The following is a 21,750-nucleotide window of genomic DNA, read 5'->3' as shown; positions in this document are numbered from 1 at the left end:
CTGCCTCTACTTTCTGCATTATGTTCCATTCTTACCTCTCTTTTTATGTTTTCTGTGGTGTTCTCTTATTTGTATAATATGATGGTTCTCTGGGAGCAGGTTTCTCAGGGAGGTTACTGGAGGCAGCGTTAGGTTCAATTCCAAGTAATAATCACCTCAAATACAGGGTGATAAAATCCTTTATTGTCTCTTCCCAAATAGCCCGGTTAGTTTTCTTAGAGGCCTATCTCCCTCCTTGGTTCCAAGAACTCTTGCAGCTTGTCAGTTTCAGCCTCCAGCTCTCTCTGAATCTCTAGTTCTGAATCTCCCGACTAAATTCTGGTTCTCTATCTCCCCAGCTGACTCCTCCACTGACTCACCTCATTTTATGCTCTTTTAGAGGTGTAAACTCAAAGGTTGACTCCTCCTCTGAGAGTGGGATTATGGGAGGTGTAAACTTTGTGAATCTCATACTGAATACTGACTTGTGAATCTCCCAAACTTGTTAACTAATGTGTGAGCTAATGTGTGAACTCTCAAAGGTGTAAGCATAAACATTGTTTCTATAAATTCTATTGAGTTAACACCTTGTTTCAAGTTCTGGCTCATAACAGTTTTCTTTCCCCATTAGAAAGCAAACTCCTTGAGAGTAGAAACTATCTTTCCTTTTTCTCGTATTTGCATCCCCAGCTCATAGCATAGTATCCAGAATATAGTTTATTAATGTCCAAACATTTAATAAAAGCCCATTGCCTTGCATTTTCTTGTAATAGGCTGAGGCTTGAGTTGATGCACTGAGGTCCCAAGCACATAAGCCTAAATAGTAATTGGACCATACTCTATTAATATATATGCTTGGAGAAAGAACGGCCCCCGCCCACTCTTTGTGCAAGTCCTGATGTGTTGTACAGGAAATGACATTTTTGGTGGGTGGAGGCAAGGGAGTGGAGAGGGAAGCAGAAGGAGAGACTGCTGGCTGGCGTCTTGACACAGCTGCTCGCAGTGCTATCACATCAGCCCTTCATCTCTGATCCCCCTCTGCTAGCTGGCTTCCTGTCGCAGCTGCCCATATTGCTATCACAATCCTTCTTGCCCATATTGCTATCGCAATCCCTCCTCACCTCTACTGAGAATAAAGATTGAAGATTTTTCCCTTAACCTGAATTCCTAACTCCAGCTGATTTTAAATATGCGGTCATCACATTTGGCGCCCAACATGGGGCCCAAGGACTCTACGTTCACTGAAGAAGTCTCCAGTGACCAGGAACTTAGGTGAGTATAATAGACTAAGCGGATAGAAGATCAAGGGCTACTTATAACTTGGGAACAGACAGCTAGACTTTTTGGTACATTCAAACGCACCTCCCCTTGGTTCTTAGAGGAAGAGCAAATCTCTCCAGATAATTGGACTTTGATTGGACAACAGCTCTCTGCATATTACAATGAAAACGGTCCTCACTCAATTTCCATCAAGGCATTCTATTTATACAATACAATACAATTGGCCTTAAGATATTGTATAAGTTCTAGAAGAAAAGGAAAAAAACTCTAGGAATAGCCAAATGGGGAAGCCTGAGATAAAAAAGGAAGACAATGAACAGATTAATGACCATATCCCCACAGGGCATGGAGACTTAAGTAAGGCTCAAGGTTGTGGTGAATCTGAGGCAGCTTCAGCCCCACCTAAGGTAATTGACTCCCCTCCATCAACTCCACCCTCTGGGATGGAGGGAGGAAGGGTAATGGGGGGAGGGCAGTGACAGCATCAGCACCTCCCCCCCAGCATCCAGCCGCTCCTATGACTAGATTGCAAAAGGGACTAATTAAGGCCAAAGAGGAAGGGAGAAATGTATCAGAATTTCAACACCACATTTTTCCTGTAATTCAACAGTTTAATTCTTCAAGTCAAGAAAGTGGAAGATACACTCCTTTTGAGATAGAAATCCTCAAAGACCTGAAAAAGGCTTGCACTCTTTATGGGGGCTACATCAGCTTATGTTAAGATGTTATTACAGAATTTGGCTTTTGAAATCTTGACCCCTAATGACTGGAAATCTATAGCAAGGATATGCCTAGAACCTGGACAAAACTACTTGTGGCTTTCTGAATATAGTGAGCTCTGTAGGATACATGCCCAACAAAATAGTCAAAGTGGAGTTCATGCTGCAATCACCTGTGACCTACTAACAGGTGTAGGTCCCTATGCAGATGCCACAATACAGATTAATTATTCTATAGCAGCATATGAGCAGATTGCTGCTAATGCTATCAAAGCGTGGGCTTCTCTCCACAATAAAGATGACAAGGGTGGGGCCTTCACAAAAATAACATAAGGGCCAAATGAACCTTTGCTGACTTTGTGGGATGTTTGCAGACAGTTATCACAAGAACAAATGGGGAAAATGCAGTAACAGACATTTTGATAAGGCAACTTGCTAAGGAAAATGCTAATGAGGTTTGCAGAAGAATTATACAAGGACTGCACAAGGATGCTCCTTTAGAGGAGAGCATAAGGTGCTGTAACACAGTGGGCACAAATGCTTATTATACTCAAACTATATTGAATATGGAAAGACAGGGTCCTTCTTGGCAAAGGAATTCTAGAGAAACCTGTAGATGCTTTCAGTGTGGAAAAGTTGGACATTTGAGAGCTCATTGTAGATATTGAGATAGAATGAGAAGACAGGGTGAGAGAATAAAACCCAAAACCCCATATCCAAAATGTAACCGAGGCTTTCACTGGGCCTCTGAATGTAGACTGACCCAGAGAAATGAGAGGCAGGGCCCAGCTCCAAGGTTTCAATCAAAAGATAGGTGGAGCATGATAGCAACTGAGGTTACACCCAGAGAGTCTTTAGAAATTAAGGACTCTAATGTCATCAACCAACAGAAAAGCAATCAGGATTACAGTTGGGGAGGTTACAGGCCTTTTAACACAGCAGGGCAGTGTCCAGTGCAAACAGCTCCACTATCTAGATAATCACTAGGTGATGTGAAGAGATCCAGAAAGTGGTGAATGGAAGGGACCAGATAGGTTAACTACTTGGGGAAGAGGGTTTGCTTGTATTTTTTGCTTGTAATTTTTAAATTATTTATTTATGGAGCAGAAGGAATCAGATTAGTGCTAATGAGTCATATTCGCCTTGTCCATCGCAGAGAGACGGAGCAGACCCTTGAAATGAAGGAGAAGACCCAAGAAATATCGGGTGGTTCTGTTGCTGATTGTGCTCACCATTGAAAGAGCATGGCAGTTATGGCGTTTGACTCATGGACATAGAAAATTGTTGGATTTCAAAACCCTCAGGAATCATTGGATTCTGTGAGACATGATAAGATTGTTGTAGGACTTGAAAGCCCTCAGGAATCATTGGATTTTCTGAGAAATGATAAGACTCTTACAGGACTTCAAAATCTGCTGTAATCAGTGGATTCCCTTACATATAAAAATACTTTTGCAGGACTTCAAAAACTTGGGGGGATCATTGGATTCCCTGATATGTGAAGCAATGGACAATAGATTGGTTTTGGACTATCTCTTGGCTGCTGAAGAAGGTGTATGTGTGACTGCTGTTTACATACTCTCCTTCTAGGACTTCTGGCAATCTTTTACAACACCATGTTGATTTATATTGTTTGTTATACCATTACTTGTGTGTACAATTCATGTCTGTTACACCACATCAAGCCTGCACTGACTGTGGGGAGAGTCATCACTAATAGCCTCTGCATTATTGCTGTGTGCTTGTGTAATACCTCCCATGCTGATGGGTTTGTGCATAAAGGACCCTTCAGCCCAGAAACCTGCTAGCAACCCCCACTTCCCTTTGGTGCTTTTCATCTCCCTTCATGAGATGTCAGGGAGGGCGTGATTATCTCCTTTTTAGTGCTTTCACCTCCCTTCCTGAGAAGTCAGGGGGGTTGTGATCATCTCCCTTTTCGGTGCTTTCACCTCCTTTCCTGAGAAGTCAGGGAGGGTGTGATCACCTGTGTTCTAAAACAAAAGAAAGCAGGAGATGTAATGGGCTGAGGCTTGAGTTGATGCACTGAGGTCCCAAGAATATGAGGCTAAATAGTAATTGGACCATACTCCATTAATATATATGCTTGGAGAAAGAACGGCCCCCGCCCACTCTTTGTGCAAGTCCTGATGTGTTGTATAGGAAATGACATTTTTGGTGGGTGGAGGCAAGGGAGTGGAGAGGGAAGCAGAAGGAGAGACTGCTGACTGGCGTCTTGACACAGCTGCTCGCATTGCTATTGCGTCGGCCTTTCATCTCTGATCCCCCTCTGCTAGCTGACTTCCTGTCGCAGCTGCCCATATTGCTATCACAATCCCTCTTCCCCATATTGCTATTGCAATCCCCCCTTGCCTCTACTGAGAATAAAGATTGAAAATTTTTCCCTTAACCTGAATTCCTGACTCCAGCTGATTTTAAATACACAGTCATCACATTTTCTTATTCATAGTAATTTTTTTTTTTTTTTTGTAATGGAAAAGAATTGGAAATATAGATTACCACTAAATGGTGAATGGTTAAATGAATTACGGCACAGGAATACAATGTTACTTAACTGTCAAAAACAATGAATATGATGAAAACTGAGGAGCATATATATGAATTGATAAAAATGAAGCAAGCAAACCAAGAAAACAATATACATAAAGACTATAATAATGTAAATGGAAAAATATTGTTGTTGTTTGGTTGTTTCAATCATGTTCAACTATTTGTGATTCTGGGGTTTTATTGACAAAAATACTACAGTAGTTTACCATTTCCTTCCCCAGCTCATTTTGAAAATAAGGGAACTAAGACAGAGTTAAGTGACTTACCCAGGGCTAAATAACAATTAAGTGTCCCAGGCCAAATTTGAACTCAGAAAGAGAAGTCTTCCTGACTTATGGTCTGGCACTTTGCACACTTGATTAGCTTAGTCCTATACTCAAGATTTTTAAAGAAACTTTCAGAACTTTTCAGTTCTCTTCTCCTTGGTAGTACATGGAACCTTCAACAGATGGCTGTTACTTACATGGGCCAACCTAGGACACTAGAAAGCTAACTTTCTTCCTTCCATCATCAACAGTTATTAAGATCAAGTGTACTTAAGAAAAATTCGTATTCCTTATTTTATCTTATTACCTAATTCATTAATGAATAAATATTAATAAGTAAATTTTTCTTTTGATGTTTCTGAGTAGAAAATCTTTAATTTAATTTTAATGTTTGTAGTCCTTTACATTCTACTGATTCTTGTCAAAGGTCATTCCTGTGCCATAATTCATTTATTTTTGAAAGATTTAACTGACATCACTGAAATTGTATGTCTGAAATACTGGTAGTCCGTTTGTACCTAAAATATATATACACTTTGGGGTTAGTCATATAACAAGTGCAAGGGATAGCCAATAGATACATTATGAGCTCCATGTGTACCCTGACCAGGAGGGAATGAATACAAGACAGGTTGATAACCTTGGATTGACCCACTATGGAAACTTAAGAGAAAACAAGAATGATAGAGGATGGGCAGGTATGGATGAGTTCATATGCATCCATAGCGAAAGGAAATACCCACATCATGGAGAAGGCAAATCCATGGAGTATTGAAGAAGTAATATACCTGGTTATGTGAAGCATACTGTGCTTTCAAACATTTCTATCGAATCATAAAATGCAAATGAAATCATAGAAGGTCTTGTGGTAGATGCAAATCCAATCATATAAAGTATGAAATGGTTAAACTCATTTTTTCTACTGTTATTGATCTAAATAACTTGTTTTCAGAAGACTGGGTACATTGGATACTTCTGTTATAACAAAGATAAGTATTCTTCTTTAACCTCATGAAACTGTCTTTGCCTATGAACAATTTTATAAATCTGTTGGTCATGCTAGGTCAGTTATTATTGTATTTCGTAAGTGCTTACCAGTATTTAAAAGACAAATTATTTCTTCCAACAAGTCAATTTATTCAGTTCATTTTAGGGGGATTATACCTTTAACATCTTCACAGGCCCATAAGGAGATAATAAAATACAAATCAAATTCCTATTGACTTGTCCAATCCCCAGCTATGAGAGAAAGCAATGACTGTGCAATCAGCTAGGAAAAAACAACTCTATTTGAGACCATCAAAGTCATCCTTTTCCAGGCATGTTAGATACAAGAATGACAAAGTAAGTGGGACCCCCCAAGAAGATTTGTAAACAGGAAACAGCATCAGTCATCTGCTGACTATGATAGTAAAGAAAGGAGAACCTCAAACCATTTAAAGAAACCAAAGTTTCTTCAAATAGACGCTTGTCTTTGTATAATACTATAATATATGTATAATGATGTGGAAAGTGGCACAGGTCATATCAAGATCTTTTGAACCCATTCATAACCACAGGAAGTATTAGTTTCAACATCATTGTCTTCAAGCTCAAAGACCAAAGACATAGCTAAAAAAGGTTAGAAAAAATATATAGTTATAAATGACATATACTTAAAGCAGTTACTAGATGTTATTAAATTCTACAATATATATCTTTTCTGTTATTACACTTTTTTAAAAGTTCAAAATGAGAAGCACAAGAACGGAAGTGGGATTTAACTGCGACAAAAATGTGAGTTCTCTATTGATGAAAGCAAAATAATTGGATCTCACCTATGTATCAAAAAATTATAAGGTGACTGAATAAATTATGAGATATTAAAAATTATATATACATCTATATACATGATAATATGGAAAGATTTATATGAAGAAATATAGAACAAATCAGAACCAGGAGCATATGCATGTATGTATGTATATATCAAGTGAGAGAGAGAGAGAGAGAGATAGAGACTGACCAAAGCTGATGAGAAGAAAACAAGAATCATAGGGGTTATAATCAAATCTGCAAGTGAAGGCAGAGTGTTTTCTTTATATATTTGTTGTCTTTTGTTGTCTATTAATACATCTGATTCTGCCTTATTGGAAACTAAGAATTCTGTATGGGAATACTATAATATTTCTTTATATATATTTGGTTGTTTTGTTGACAATAAACATCTATAAAAATTTCTTTTTTGCTTCCAAAATAATTCCTATACTTTTTTTCTCATGTGAAGCGGTATATTCCTTTTTACACAACCAATTAGTCAATGAGTATTTATTAAGCCTACTATGTGCTATCACCCATCAACAACTGCTGTATGACAAGGTACTTAAACTTGTAGAGATCATTACTTTTCTCAACCAGTTATCATTCTGATCAGTAAATAGCATTGCATGTCACCATGTGAGGATCTACTTAATGAACAGCAAGTACATACATGCTCTGTTTCAGTAGATACTTAACAGTAGAAAATGACTGAACCAGCTATTTCATTGGCATAGAGAACTCCCAGAAAAGAAAACTTCCTCTACCAATACAGATCAGCACTCTACTACTAATATTCTTATTTTATTCTTAGTGAAGAGTTCTTAACTTTTTTTGGACATGGACAACTTTTGAAGTCTGATAAAGCTTATAGACTAATGTTTTGAGAAGTTGGCAAAACAAAATATATAGGATGCAAAATAAAGTAATTAAATTGAAATAGCTAAAAAAAAATTAAAGTTCATATACCTTAAGTTAAAAATCATTATCCTAGAAAGACTTACAGCAATGAGGTTAAATAACTTTTCAAGGGTCACCTAACTAAAGGTAAGAACCAGAATGAAGATATTCTTGGATTTAAATCCAACTCCAAGTTAATCCAGTAAAATTTATTCTTGCACCTTCCATGTGCCAGTTACAGTATTAAATTATGTGGATACAAGTAACAATTCTTCCAATCTCTCTCAGGTATTTAGTGAATATTCAACACAGTATCTATCACAACAAGTAAAAATCAACTCAACAAAGCAGAATTTCCTTGACAACATTTATTCCATAGGTATTCTGTTTTAGGTACTGAGGATCTATCAAGAGTTACAAAGAACAATATATATTTTCACTGTCTTCTGGAAGTTCATAAGCAAAATTATATATGAGACAAGACAGATACTGATGACAATGATAAGGGAACCATGGCTGCGAACAGTCATCTTTCAGCAAACACTTATTAACTGAAATCTAAGTAGAAATGGAAGGTATAACTAATCACAGTTGGAGATTTGGATTAGAAGAGTAGCTGGGGGATTACAGGTAATTGAATGGTCTTTTAGATACCCTAATTTCCTTCAAAGTTTATATTAAATATTATCTTCAAATGTTAGATGAGGTTGAACTTGTTAGCTGCTATTTCCCCATTCTCTCAACAACTTATATTTATGCATTTGTATTTATATATTACATATCTTACAAAGGAGATAGATAGATAGAGATATAGTTATGTTTATCTATACATACATGCAGAAGTCTTTTGGCTGGAAAAATAAAAGAAGGACTACAGAAGTCCTTCAATAGTGGCACCTAAGTTGGATTTTGAAGGAAAAATTAGAACTCAACCAACAAATCAACAATTTTGCACCTATTCAATACTAGACACTAAGATAGGCTTTACGTAAATATAAGAGAAAGTCTTTGCCCTAAGGAGACTTACATTCTATTGGAAGAGAACTGTAGATAAATGCCCACCTGCATACACACACACATTGCACAATATACATTCATAAACACATACATTTATAATATATAAATATATTATATATATATGATCTATCTGTTGGCATTGTGTACAAAAAAAAAGATTAAAAAATAGAGTGCCGTAAGTGCAGGAAAAACAAGGAGTCAATGTAATTGAATCATAGTTGGTATTAAGGAACTCATAGTTAATAAATTCAAAAAGTAGGCTGAAATTAGGTTTTAATGGATTAATTTATATTCTAAATAGGCACTTTTCTTTAACCCTAAACAATAGAGAGATTGAAGCATGCTGAGTAGTAAAGTGACTTGGTGAGACCCAAGTACTTTGATAAATATATGAAGAATGGTGTCAATCACCAAAAAAAAAAAAAAAAGAAAAGAAAAGAAAAGAAAGAAGAAAAAGAAAAGAAGAGAGAGGGAAAAGAGTGCTTATATACAAACCAAAACATTCATAGCAGAATTTAAAATATGTGCCCATATAAAGGGCAAAGCTAAATAAACTGTGGCACAGGAGTGTATGGTAATAGTAATGTGGACATTGCAATGAACATGATGGCTACTGAAAAGCATGACAAGACTTAAATGAACTGATACAAAGTAACATAAGCAGAACTGAAAAAAACAATATACACTATATCTCTATGATAATGAAAAGGGAAAGAACAATCCCCAAATAACTAAAAAAATATTTGTTACAAAATTAGAAAAAATAAACTTGACCTCAAAGAAATAATGAGAGAAGACACTTATCCCTGCTTATTTGCCAAAGTGAGAGGTCTACAAGAATGAAACAATGCATACAATAACTGATTTTTATCAATATATTGGATGGGTTGCTATTTAACTTTCTTGTTCTTTTTTAATCTTTGTTATAAAATACAGTTATATTATGGGGCAAAGGGATAAATTTAGGTGATATGAAAACAGAAGATTTTAATTAAATATTTTTCAAAAGAGTCCAAGGAAAAGAAGAGAGCATGAACTAGAGTGATGTCCCACTGAATAGAAAGAAGGGAATGAATGTAAGAGAAATTATAGAAATAATATTGACAAGTTGGCAACTCATTGGATATGAATGGTGAGAAAGAGTGAATTCAAGAATCTCCTTATATCCTGGGAAATGGGGGAGATAGTAGTATTTTCTAGAGAATAAACAAGGTCAGAAGAAAAATGTTTTTTTTTTTTTTTCAGGGAAAGGTAATGAGCTATTTTTGAGTAAAAGATTGCTATGGGAAATCCAGATTGAAATGATCAAGGCAGAATTATTAGTGTGGAATTAAATCTCTGGAGAAAAATTTAGTAAAGATATGTAGATTTGGGAGTCGTATATGTACAAATGATAATGGAACCAAAGAGAGTTGATGTACTTACCAAAAGAGTATATAGAGAGAAGCAATCACAGAAAATAGCCTTGAAGAATATCCTCCAATTAGAGGTGGAATATAGATCATTACCAAGCAGAGAAGACTAGGTAGGAATGGATATACTGGTAGGAAAAGAACAAAAAATAATCAATGCCACAAATAAATGAGTGGAAAAAGCAGTTAAGCATTTTATTATATTATACAGAGCAGAGACTGCATATGGGAAGAGATAATGTTCAACAAGTGATAAAAATGTTCAATAAAAGTGAAGAAGTGGAGATACAATGATAGATGAAAATTGAGAAAAGGCCATAAGATTTTCCAATGGAAAAAAACTTCAAAAATTTTGCATGGAATAGTTTTGTTTGAATGGAAACCAGATTACAAAGGGTTGAAAAGAGAACAAGAGAAGAAAAAGTTGAAGTAATGATGGATTTCCTCTGTTATGGATCCTAGTGAGGAATTTGTCTGTGAGAGGGAAATGAGATTACAGCATCATAGCTTGAGGGGATGTTATGTTATGTTGGTTGGTTGGTCGGTTATTTTCCAGGACAGAAGGGATATGGACACATTTGTAAGCTACAGAAAATAGGACAGGAAATAATAATTAGATAGAAACCAAAGACAGAAAAAGGTGAATGTAGGGGTAAACTGCTGGAAGAAAGAGAAAGAGATGAGATCAAAATTACATTTAAAGGTGTTAGCCTTGAGAGTTTTGATCAGAGTTTATAGTAAATAGTCTAAATTCTGTCAAAAATTATGAAGAGAAGTCCTCAGTTGAGGAATGAGGGAAGAGATGATGATTGAAATTATGGTGAGAGAGAGAAGGGAGGAAGAAGAGTTGAAAGAGCCTATTTGGAAATTGCAATCGCAGGGGTCCTCAAACCTTTTTAACAGGGGGCCAGTTCACTGTCCCTCAGACTGTTGGAGGGCTGGACTATAGTAAAAACAAAAACTTTATTTTGTAGGCCTTTAAATAAAGACACTTCATAGCCCTGGGTGAGGGGGATATATGTCCTCAGCTGCTACATCTGGCCCACAGGCCGTAGTTTGAGGACCCCTGCAACACAGTATCAATTATGGAGAAGTAAAAGGACTGCCTTGCTGAAGTGAATACCAATTTAGATTAAACAGCATAAATCGCTAGTGATTTCTTCCAGCTTCATTCAGCAGCTTGTGAGTGATTAAAAAAAAAAAAAAACACTTACCTCACAAAAATCAAAGATCAGAAAATAACATATGATAATACAAAAAGCATAGGAAGTGATCAAAAATCAGAGAGTGCAGTTTGATTGAAAATAAATATATGACAAAGAAATAAGCTAAATTGTCCATATCCTTTTACCCAGAGAATCCATTGACAGGCATGTATTCCAAAGAGATCAATGACACAAAGAAAAATACATATACATAAAATACTGGTAGTACACACTTTTCATGGTAACAAAAAGAAAGTAGATACCCATCAATTGGAGATCAGCTAAAGCAACCATGGGACATAAAAGTATGAAAATACTGAAATAAGAAATGGCCAACATGATAAATGGAAAGACATACAAACTAATGTAAAGTGTAGACAGAAAAGGAAGATGCACAATGACTATAGCAATGTAAATAATCATTACTTAATGTTGCAAAATTATACTAACTAGACTTGATCAAAACGAAGAGGTATGGGAAGACATCTCCTTCCCACTCTATAGGAACCCATAAGTGTGAAATACTCTCTACAACTTCAAAATGTTTTGGATATATTGATTAGTTTTGCTAATTATTTTTTCTTGTTCTTTTTTATTGTAATGACTTTCCCAGAGAAATCAGGAGAAGAATATAGTGGGAAATGTAAGTGAGCTAAATTTCAATAAAAGCAATAAAAATCTATTCTTTTAAAAAATAAATTGAATGAATGACTTTAGTGTACAGTAAAACTAATAAACTAGGTTAAAGATAAACTAAAGGTGGCCTAAAGCAAAAAGATTTGCATTTTAACATATAAGCAATAGGTTATCGCTCAAGGTTTTAGCGGATTATTTTGATTAACTATGCAAAGGATTAATAGAAAAGAGAAGAGGCCAGAGGCAGGGAGATTGATTGCAAAATATGATGAATAGTGAAGGAAAGGAGATATCCAAGGGGTAGAATCAATAGCGACATAATGAGCAAGAGAAACAGAAGATTCAACAATAAATAAAGTTTTAAATTTGGGTGACTGACAGAATGGAGGCACCACTCTTCAACAGATGGAAATCAAGAGGGAAAGCAGTTTTTTTTTTCTATTTTTGGAAGGTTTGAAAGGTAAGAAATGATAAATTCAGTTTGGGGCATGTTATGTTTGAGTTGCCAGGACAGCCAGGCAAATATTCAATAGGCAGTTGGGAATTTATAACCAGAGCTGAGAGAAGTCAGAATTGCCAATAAAGTTTTGGCTATCATCTACATACAGGTGATAACTAGAGTCACTGGAGTGGATAAAGTCAGTAATCATAAATCATTAGAAGCACTTTAAAGTCAGCTGGAGAAACTCTGAAAAAATAAGCAGAAATATGACTGGCAATGGAGTTAGACTGAACATACTTAGAGATAAGGAACTTCAAGGTAAAGTCAGTTCTTTGGGACAAGAATGCTTTTAAATGTAGCAAATGAATAGAACTATTACAACTCTCTCAAAATCTTTCTTCCCTTGGCAGTAGCTCAGAAATCTGTCATTTTAGATATTTGCACTATTACTTGAATAATTATAAAAAAGCATTTAATCAATAGGGTCTCTACTATCATAAGGAGCTAAAACAGCTTCTGATGAACCTGAAAAAACAATTAGATGAACAAACCACTATTATATCAAATACAGATTAACCTAAGCAATAATTTTCCATTTTTTTTGGGGGGGGGAAGGGGAAGGCAAAAATAGGTTGTCCAGAGCTATGATTTCATGAGTTTAGATAATTCTTTTTGTGGAAAATCTAAGTATCCATGCACCCTAAACTACAACTTCAGGGTCTTGAAATATATCTCTAATGCTTTTCCCTCTCCTATTCATCCTTCACACAATTGACAAAATAATCTTAATCCAAAACCTTTCGTGACTTACTGCCCATATGTTAAAATATATTTTGCCTGATGCTTTATGTTCCCCATAGTTATTTTCAACCTAGCTTATCAGTGTTATTCTATGCTATTTTCCACTCAGTTTCTTTTTTAAAGAAAAGAGATTGTTTTGTTTTTGTACACTCAGCACCTAACACAGTGCCAGGCACAGAATAGTTGCTTAATGAATGCCTATTTATTGATTAGAGAGTTAAATGAGGCTTCTCCATTGTCACCCAACTAGTATGTATCTAACTCAGGACTTTCTAATTCAGAGACTATAATATTCTAGCTGCTTCAGCATGCTCTCTCTCCTTCAACTCCCAAATAAAACCATAATAATAAAACAAAAATAATATATATTCAAGAATTATAGTCTGTCATCTTTCAATTTTGGCTATTAAGATTTTATTTAGAAAGAATATTTAATTTAATAAATTCAGCTATCCACTCTTTTGATACACAGATCATAAACAAAGTTTGCTATTTTTAGTCTTTTCTAGAAAAAAAAATCTTTGGCTGTGTGACTTCCTCTTCTGTCTCCTCCCTCTTTTCTTTCTCCCTCACCCACAAACAAAATTCCATAGATACATATCTTAAAATGCCTATATGTTGCAGCAAGCTATTTCCATTGGGGGTTCTGCCTGGAAAAAAAATCTTCAGAATCCTGACTGGGAAAATCTTGACTTGAATAACCCAAAACTAAAGACTGCAGAGCTGAAATCCTACCAGATGAACACACACTAGGCTTAAAGGGAGTGTTTCAGGTTAGGACCCAAAGATAAATGGAAAATGTGTTGAAATGGTGTAGCCTGAACTGCTCTGAAATGAGTCCAGCTTGTGTTCTGTCTGCATTTCTATAAAGTAACCATGGAAATGAGATCAAGCCTGAACAAAGAAAAACAAAGGCTACCTTTAAATGAGTAACTGAAAATGACAACTGGGAGAATGTGGAGCTTCTGCCAACTAGAATGGCTTTGTTTGGGCAAAATGCAATGAAATCATTCTTCTAAAACTGACAACTGAGCCTGTTTCTATTGAGATAAATAGATGATGCATCACAACTTATGTATTTTCTTTTTTAAAAATTGGTCATTTAAAACTTCTAAAAGTAAAAATTGTACTTTATGTTAAAATGGAGTATATGTGACTTACACAGTACAGGATGAATAGTGTTAGACTCAGAATCAGGATGAACTGAATTCAAATCCAGCCTCTGGTCCTACTAGATATGGGACCCTAGATAAGTCATTTAACCTCTCCTCATTTCAGTTTGCTCCTTCATATAGTACAGGGTGAGGATTAAGTAAAATAAGGCATGAAGGCATTTTGCAATATTTAAAAAAATGTATAAATAAATGCCAGCTATGATCACTATTGTTGCTGAATTGTATCATCCTTTAGCTCAGGAAATATATTAATAACATGGAGAACCACCATAGTAAATATTTCTTAAAACATTGTTCCTATTTATAATACTAACACTGTTTACATCGCAAGAATGTTGTGAGTAAAACTGTGTAAATTGTAAAGTCCTCTATAAACATTTAAATATGTTACTACTGCTAACAAATGATGTAATAAATGAAAAAATAACTGGAGTGGGGAGAAGCATGGGAAGAGAATTTGTTGTTCAGTTGTTTTTTTATTCTTGTCCCACACTTCATTACCCCATTTGGGATTTTTGTGGCAGAGATATTGGAATGATTTGCCCTTTCCTTCTCCAGCTTGTTTTACAGATGAGGAAACTGAGGCAAACAGGATTAAATGACTTGCCCAAGGTCACACAGCTAGCGTCTGAGGTTATATTTGAACTCAGGACTGAAACATAATACTCCAAATGTAGTCTCTACAGAAAAAAAAGTACAGTGAAACTATGACATTCATTATTCTAAATACTATGACCTCCTTTTATTTAATCAGAACTGTAATTTCATCAGTGTTATGAAATGGCATATCTTTTATGTGACAACTTAGTGAAACTCAAGAGATTTGTCATCAGAGATAGAGTGAAATAGACGATCTGGGTTCAAATCCCTGCTCTGGCATTTAGTAAGGATATGAGGTAATTTACTTAACCACTCAGAGAGACAATTCTGTTATCTGTAAAATGGAAAATTAGGATTAAATGGTCTTCAAGGTCCCTTCCATCTCTTTACCTATTATCTAGCAACTTCTAAAAGACTCTCTGCTAATATGACTTGCATCAATGGATGGAGCACCCATTCTGACAAAATCATAGGTCCTTGAAATACGATCCATTGAAAGGGGTTTTTTTGTGAATAGATGACAACAATCTGATTAAACTTGAGAATATTTTGGTCATGCTGTGAAAGATGGATTGGAAAAGGAAGAAAATAGGTAAGTCAGCACCATTTAGTAGGCTACTACAACCACACATGTCGAAAACAAAGAAAGCACAAAACAGGTCAAGGCAAATAGTAACAGAAAGAAGACAGAGCCAAATGATATTCCTAGTACAGAATCAGCCAAATTTATCAAGTAAATGAAGGTAGCAAGAGAAGGAAAAGAAAGAATACAAGACAACTTGAAAGTTCCAAGCTTGAATACTAGGAAAATGGCTTAAATAGGGAAGTCCAAAGAAAGGAATACTTTTTTTCCCCCACAGAGGAAGATAATGACAGTTCAATTTAGGAGTCTTAAGGTTGAGGTTTAAGAGCAGCTAGGTGGAGATGACCAACAGGCATTTGGGAATGCAAAGTTGGCAATAAAGACAGAGAAAAGGATTGATGAGCCGAATTTGAGTCATCTTCAGAGAAGTCATAATTAAAATCATGGGAGGGGATGAGCTCAACAAAAGTAATTGCAGAATGAGAAAAGGGGGGAGGGGATTAGAAATGGAGGAAATGTCCCACTCTTGGGAGGACGAGATGAAGAAAAGGAACCAGTGAAAGAGAAGAAGAAATGATGAACAACAAGAAGGAGAGGTTAGGCAAAAGTATCAAAGGCTACGAAAAGTTCAAGGATGAAGACAAGGATGAAGACAAGGATAAGAATTTGGCAATTGGGAGGACACTGATAATCTTGCAGAGACCAACTTCAGTGCAGTAGTAGAGATTGAAGCCGTCCTTCCTGGTAAATCATTTAATAGTCACCTGAAGGAATGGGGACCTATGATTTCACTACTTATAGGAAAATTTCCTCTACCAATACAAGTCAGCACCTTCTCCACAACTTAATATAGAAGGCCTATCAAATGACATACATTTAGAAAATAGTTTATGGTCATCTTTCCTATTGTGAAAATGCATTTAAATGCAAATAACTGCAAACATATTATAATTTTATATTGAAAAAAATTTCCATCTTACTAGCTATTTTCTATACTTTATGGACAATACAAACACATATACAAATCTCTCTCTCTCTCTCTCTCTCTCTCTCTCAAATTCTCTCTCCTCTCTCTCTCTTCATTAGCTGATACAACCTAGTTCTTTGAAGCATTCTTAGATTTCAGTCCTTCTAATAATAACTGGAAAGATATGTGTGTGTATATATATGCATGTGATTATAGATATACATGTTTATGTATACATATATTTGAATGTTTATATGTATGTGTGTATATATTTGTGTATGATTATAAATATACATGTTTATGTGTGCATATATTTGTATGTTTATATATGTGTGTACATATGTGTATATATTCACATTTAACTTTGTTAACTTTGGGAGGGGAGAAGGAAGAGGGAAAAAAGAAAAATGGAAAAAATTCACAGCAAAGAACCAAAGGAAATCTACACAAAAGCAAGGAAAAGATGGACAACTCTAAACACAATGTTTAGTGTTTATCATATAAACTTTCTTTAAATGGAAATATATTGCTTTATATTTTGAATCCTCTCATACTCTGCTATGCATGTGGCATTTTTTCCTATTTTTTATTTAAATAAATTTAAAAGAAGAAAAAAGTTTCAGAGAACTGGACACCTGAAAGGGTTGAAAAATGACCTCCACAATTTTGTCTTTGTGGTGATAGTGAATAGAAGACATATTATGTTATGGAAAGAGCACTATACCAGGAGAGCTGAGCTTGAATCCCATCTTTGCCATAAGCTAAATGACCTCAAACAATTCTCTTCATTTTTCTTGATCTCAGTTTCCCTACTCCAAAAATGGTTAAACATGCTACTATTAAAACAAATTTTGGAGTAAACAGAGACATTAGTCAGAATCCTGCCTCTGGTACTCACTCTCTCTGTGATTGTGCATGGATTACTAACCTATTTGAGCCTAAGTGTCTTCATCTATAAAATAGAGAGGATAATTTTTTCATATTTTACCTTATAGGAGTGTGTGAGGATCACATGAGATAAGGTTTGCCAAAATAATTAGTTACATGCACAAATGCAAACACACACACACACACACACACACACACACACACACACACTTTTTTGGGGGGAGGATTTCATTGTATAAAGAACTTTGTATAATTCTCAAAGTGTGATCTGGAGATCTATAAGGATTCCTAAGACCCTATGAAGGTCTTATCAAGGGATCCTCAAAATCAAAACTATTTTCAGCATAACACTATTTTAATACATTAATTAATTTCATATTTAATTTCAATTTTAAAAATTAATTTTATTAATTTTATTTTTGATGTATTAACTAACTTTAATATTTAATAATTTTAATTTAAAGCCCCTAGGCTGTATAGTAGATAAACTGCTAGACATAAACAAAAGTTCTTTGGGGACCTCAATAATTTTAGGAGAGCAAATGGGTGTTGAAACCAAAATATTTGAGAAACCCTTGTTTAAAGAATTCCCAACAAACTCCTTCTACCAAATGTGGATCACAACTATTATGCAAATTATGATTTTAGAGAATTTACAAGGGCACTAAGAATTTAAATGACTTGCCTAGAATGCCACAGTCATCATGTGTCTGAGACAGGCCTTGAACTCATGTTTACTGGATTCTAAATGCGATGGCTTTCCTCCATACTATATATTGCTGGTTTTCAAATGTTAGTTACTATTGCTTTTTCTATGCTCTCTCCCACCTTAAACATTACATATAGTTTCGTTTTTCTTTCCTATCTCAGGAACATCCTCATTCAGTCTTATAAGTAAGCAAAGTAAATAGTCTTTATGCTTGGAGTTAGACTTTCAATGTAAAGGCCTTCAGAACAAAAATATCTCCCCTACAGTATCTAAAATTCTTTACTTCGTTTTGTACTGATCACTAAAATGCTACCCAGAAGAATCTCTTAGATCAATATGTACCATTCCAGCCAAATGGCAAGCAAACACACACACACACACACACACACACACTACACACACACACACACACACACACTCTTAATCAGAGTCTTTATTCAAAATGGAATTTTCAAATGGGAAAAAAATTAGTAGTTACCTCTCTAGTCTAATGTTCTTCCCCCTATTAATTGTTACCAGCAACTGAGTTTTTATAAGCAGAGCAGCAAGAGGAAAAGGAAGAGAAAACCACAGAACATTCCCAGAAAAGGCAGTTCTGAACAGGACATGGAAGTAGCAGTCTCTGTGATGCCAGAAGGAACAGAGAAGCATTAAGTTAATAATTGAGGTAAACATAAGTTAAGTGACTTACTCAAGATCACACAGCCAGTAAATGTATGAGGTTAAGGCTAGAAGATAGCTGTAAAAGGAGAAAGTTGAGAGGTTGGGTAGGAAAATTTCCCAAATTCATAATTTTGCCTAGCCCCGGCTTTAACAACATTTAATGGTGTTCTGGGGAAAACAGGGTTCTCCTCCTCAAAGGATCTATCTACTACTACTCAGGCAATGATCTCAAGATTTCATAGTTGGAGATTAGATCTGGATGTCAATGATCCATATTGATTCCCACTGCATGTTTAGCATGGATCACTAAGGAATCAAAGACATTTTCCTGATTCAAGAAGAAGCTTCATGGTTATCCCTAATCCATAAATGTTTTTACATATCATGGTCTTAAAATTAAGTTAAAGCTCTCTTTCTCAGATATGCAACTCTTCTTGTTAAGAAGAGTCAAATGACAGAAAACGAAGGAAACTTTTTTTTTACACTTCATGATTTTAAATCATTTCTATCTTTTCAGAATTAAGAAATGTTTGTATTTCAGTAGATCTTAATAACCACAGGCTAAAAGCTGTATCTTTTAAGGCCCTGCAGCAATACATTCCACTCAGGTGTGTCTCACAGTTCCTGAAAGAACAAGTTAGGACACTCCCATGAAAATAAGCTTGTGTTTCGGAAGTTTCTTCTCAGATGAAGCAATTAGGAAAAGGGAAAACACTGAAAATTTTCAGCCCACATCCTTTAGCTGATTTTCAGTGTTGATAAATAACCTAAAGACGATAAAGGACTTAAAGATTATAAATTTTTTTCAGGCACTGATACAATCTTAGATCAGGACTGGTAAGTGATGCACCAAAAAGACATTCATTCTCCTTCCTTTCCAAGTTTTCAAGTAAGGAAAGGACAGAACTCTATTTAAAGAGCTTCTAGTAGAGATCAGTAGTCTAATGGAAGGCACAAGATTCTAATCAATTACACATAGCGTTGATTTCTCTCCAAGTCTAATGCCCATACTCCCTTGATTGTATTTTTCATCAGTAAAATTTGTCAATCTCAAAGGTGTACTGAGGACCCTTATTTGAAAAACCCTTAATAACAAGGCAAAGGATCCTATTTAGTTTAAGTCCTAAAGAAATTATCTAAAGACATAGGGAAGTCAAACTACTATAAGTCATAGCATCTCACATTTAGAGCAAGATGGGACTTCAGAGATCATCTAGTCCAAATACATCATTTTATAGGCAAGGCAACTGAGCCCCATAGGGGAAAATGACTTTCCTGAGATCACAGGGTAATGAGTTACAGAGCTGAGGTGCAAACCTGAGTCTTCTGCCTTGGCATAAATCCTTTTCCACAATGTCTACCTTAACCCAAAACCAGAACTGCACCATGATGCTTTTGTTGTTTATTAAAAAAAAAAAAAAAAAAAAAAAAAAACACCAAAGGTCACTAGCCAGGTATTCAAGGTCAGAGAACAATTTTCCTTTTCCAGGACAGAAAAAGAAAGGGGTGGTGGTGGAAGGGGGACAGAGACATTAAATAGTTACATGCACAAATGCATATACACACACACAAATACAGAAAGAGGAAGAGGGGATTGGACTTCAATGAGGTGACATACACCCTAACTGGTGGCTAAACTTTCTAAACTGCCCTGGAAAAATGGACTTCAAGTTCATTCCCTACCTCCATCCCTGCTAATTTCCTATATTTTCTTATCAGGTCTTTCAGTCCCAAGCCATCATCAACAGGGAATTACAGATCAAAGAACCATAGCCATTTGGAGAGACTTACATGTATCACTGATGTTAAGTGAAATGAGCAGAACCAGGAGATCATTATATCCTTCAACAACGATAATATATGAGGATATATTCTGATGGAAGTGGATGTCTTTGACAAAGAAAAGATCTAATTCAGTTTCAATTGATCAATGATGGACAGAAGCGGCTACACCCAAAAAAAAGAACACTGGCAAATGAATGTAAACTGTTTGCATTTTTGTTTTTCTTCCCGGGTTATTTCTACCTTCTGAATCCAATTCTCCCTGTGCAACAAGAGAACTATTCGGTTCTGCACACATATATTGTATCTAGGATATACTGTGACCTATTTAACATGTATAGGACTGCTTGCCATCTGGGGGAGGGGATGGAGGGAGGGAGAGGAAAAATCGGAACAGAAATGATTGCAAGGGATAATGTAAAAAATCACCCTGGCATGGGTTCTGTCAATAAAAAGTTATTAAAAAAAAAAAAAAAGAACCATAGCCATTATTTGAGTTCTATCTACTTATCATAAGAAACGTGGGAACGATTCTTCCCGCCTGGAGTTTACAGAGCTGAATATAATCAACAATAGGGAGAAAGGAGAGGGGAAGGAAGAACTCCCTTTTGTCTAACATTGATTAAGAGCAGTCGGTTTTCCAAATCCATGCCAGGGAGGAAATACCTACAGAACGGCTGAAAGACAAGGAAAGAGCAAAGGCGACTTCTCTTTGGGGGGGCAGGAGATAAAAGGCAAGTGGGTCACCGGTTGCTCTGCCAAAGCAACCAACAGCCTGGGTCGGGGAGACCTCGGGGCGAGGAAAGGTCGATAGGGGTAGGGTGGCGGGCAGTCTGAGAATAAGGGACAAGCTGCAGCCTGCCTCACAGCGCTTTCCTTCCATCCCTCCGTACTCCCGCACCTCCACTTTGGAGGCGGGGAACAGGAGGCGGGCAGGCTCCGTAATGGCCGTAGCAGCTGTCAATCTTAGCCTGGAAAGTTTCTTTGAAAAACAATGCATCTAAACTCAGGAAACTAGTCTAATTAAAACTATTATATAGCCTCGAATACCATCCACCAAACCTCTCCCATTTGCAAAAAAAAAAAAAAAAAAAAAAAGATTGAAGTATCAAGGGAAGAGTGGGAAAAGTGAAAAGTTGAGAAGCATAAAAAGCGTGCAGGCAGAAAAGGGCAGAAGGCAAGCTGGGTGTAGGCAGGTGATATGATTGTAAATCATTTTCAAAGCCTCCCTTTCTCTTGCAAGCTCAGGACCCCCGAGAAGAAACTGGTTTCTGTAGTTCCCAAAAGAAATCGCTGAAACTCGTGTAGCCGCGCCTCTTTATACCGCAGTTCAAAGGTTTATCTGTCTTCTCATCTCCTA

At 36.0% G+C, this 21,750-nt stretch overlaps 1 protein-coding gene across 1 annotated transcript in view; it reads right to left on the bottom strand.

Annotated features, from left to right (window-relative positions):
- ITGA2 (integrin subunit alpha 2) overlaps positions 1-21,390 on the bottom strand; it is a 142,274-nt gene extending 120,884 nt beyond the window's left edge. Inside the window, exon 1 of the mRNA XM_051971141.1 lies at positions 21,057-21,390. Coding sequence (XP_051827101.1) covers positions 21,057-21,390 — 334 coding nt within the window. The remainder of the gene's footprint in view (positions 1-21,056) is intronic.
- Between the last annotated feature and the right edge of the window lie 360 nt (positions 21,391-21,750).

This window comes from Antechinus flavipes, chromosome 1 (genome assembly GCF_016432865.1).
Source record: "Antechinus flavipes isolate AdamAnt ecotype Samford, QLD, Australia chromosome 1, AdamAnt_v2, whole genome shotgun sequence".
NCBI lineage: Eukaryota > Metazoa > Chordata > Mammalia > Dasyuromorphia > Dasyuridae > Antechinus > Antechinus flavipes.
This window is presented reverse-complemented; position numbering and strand designations above follow the sequence as displayed.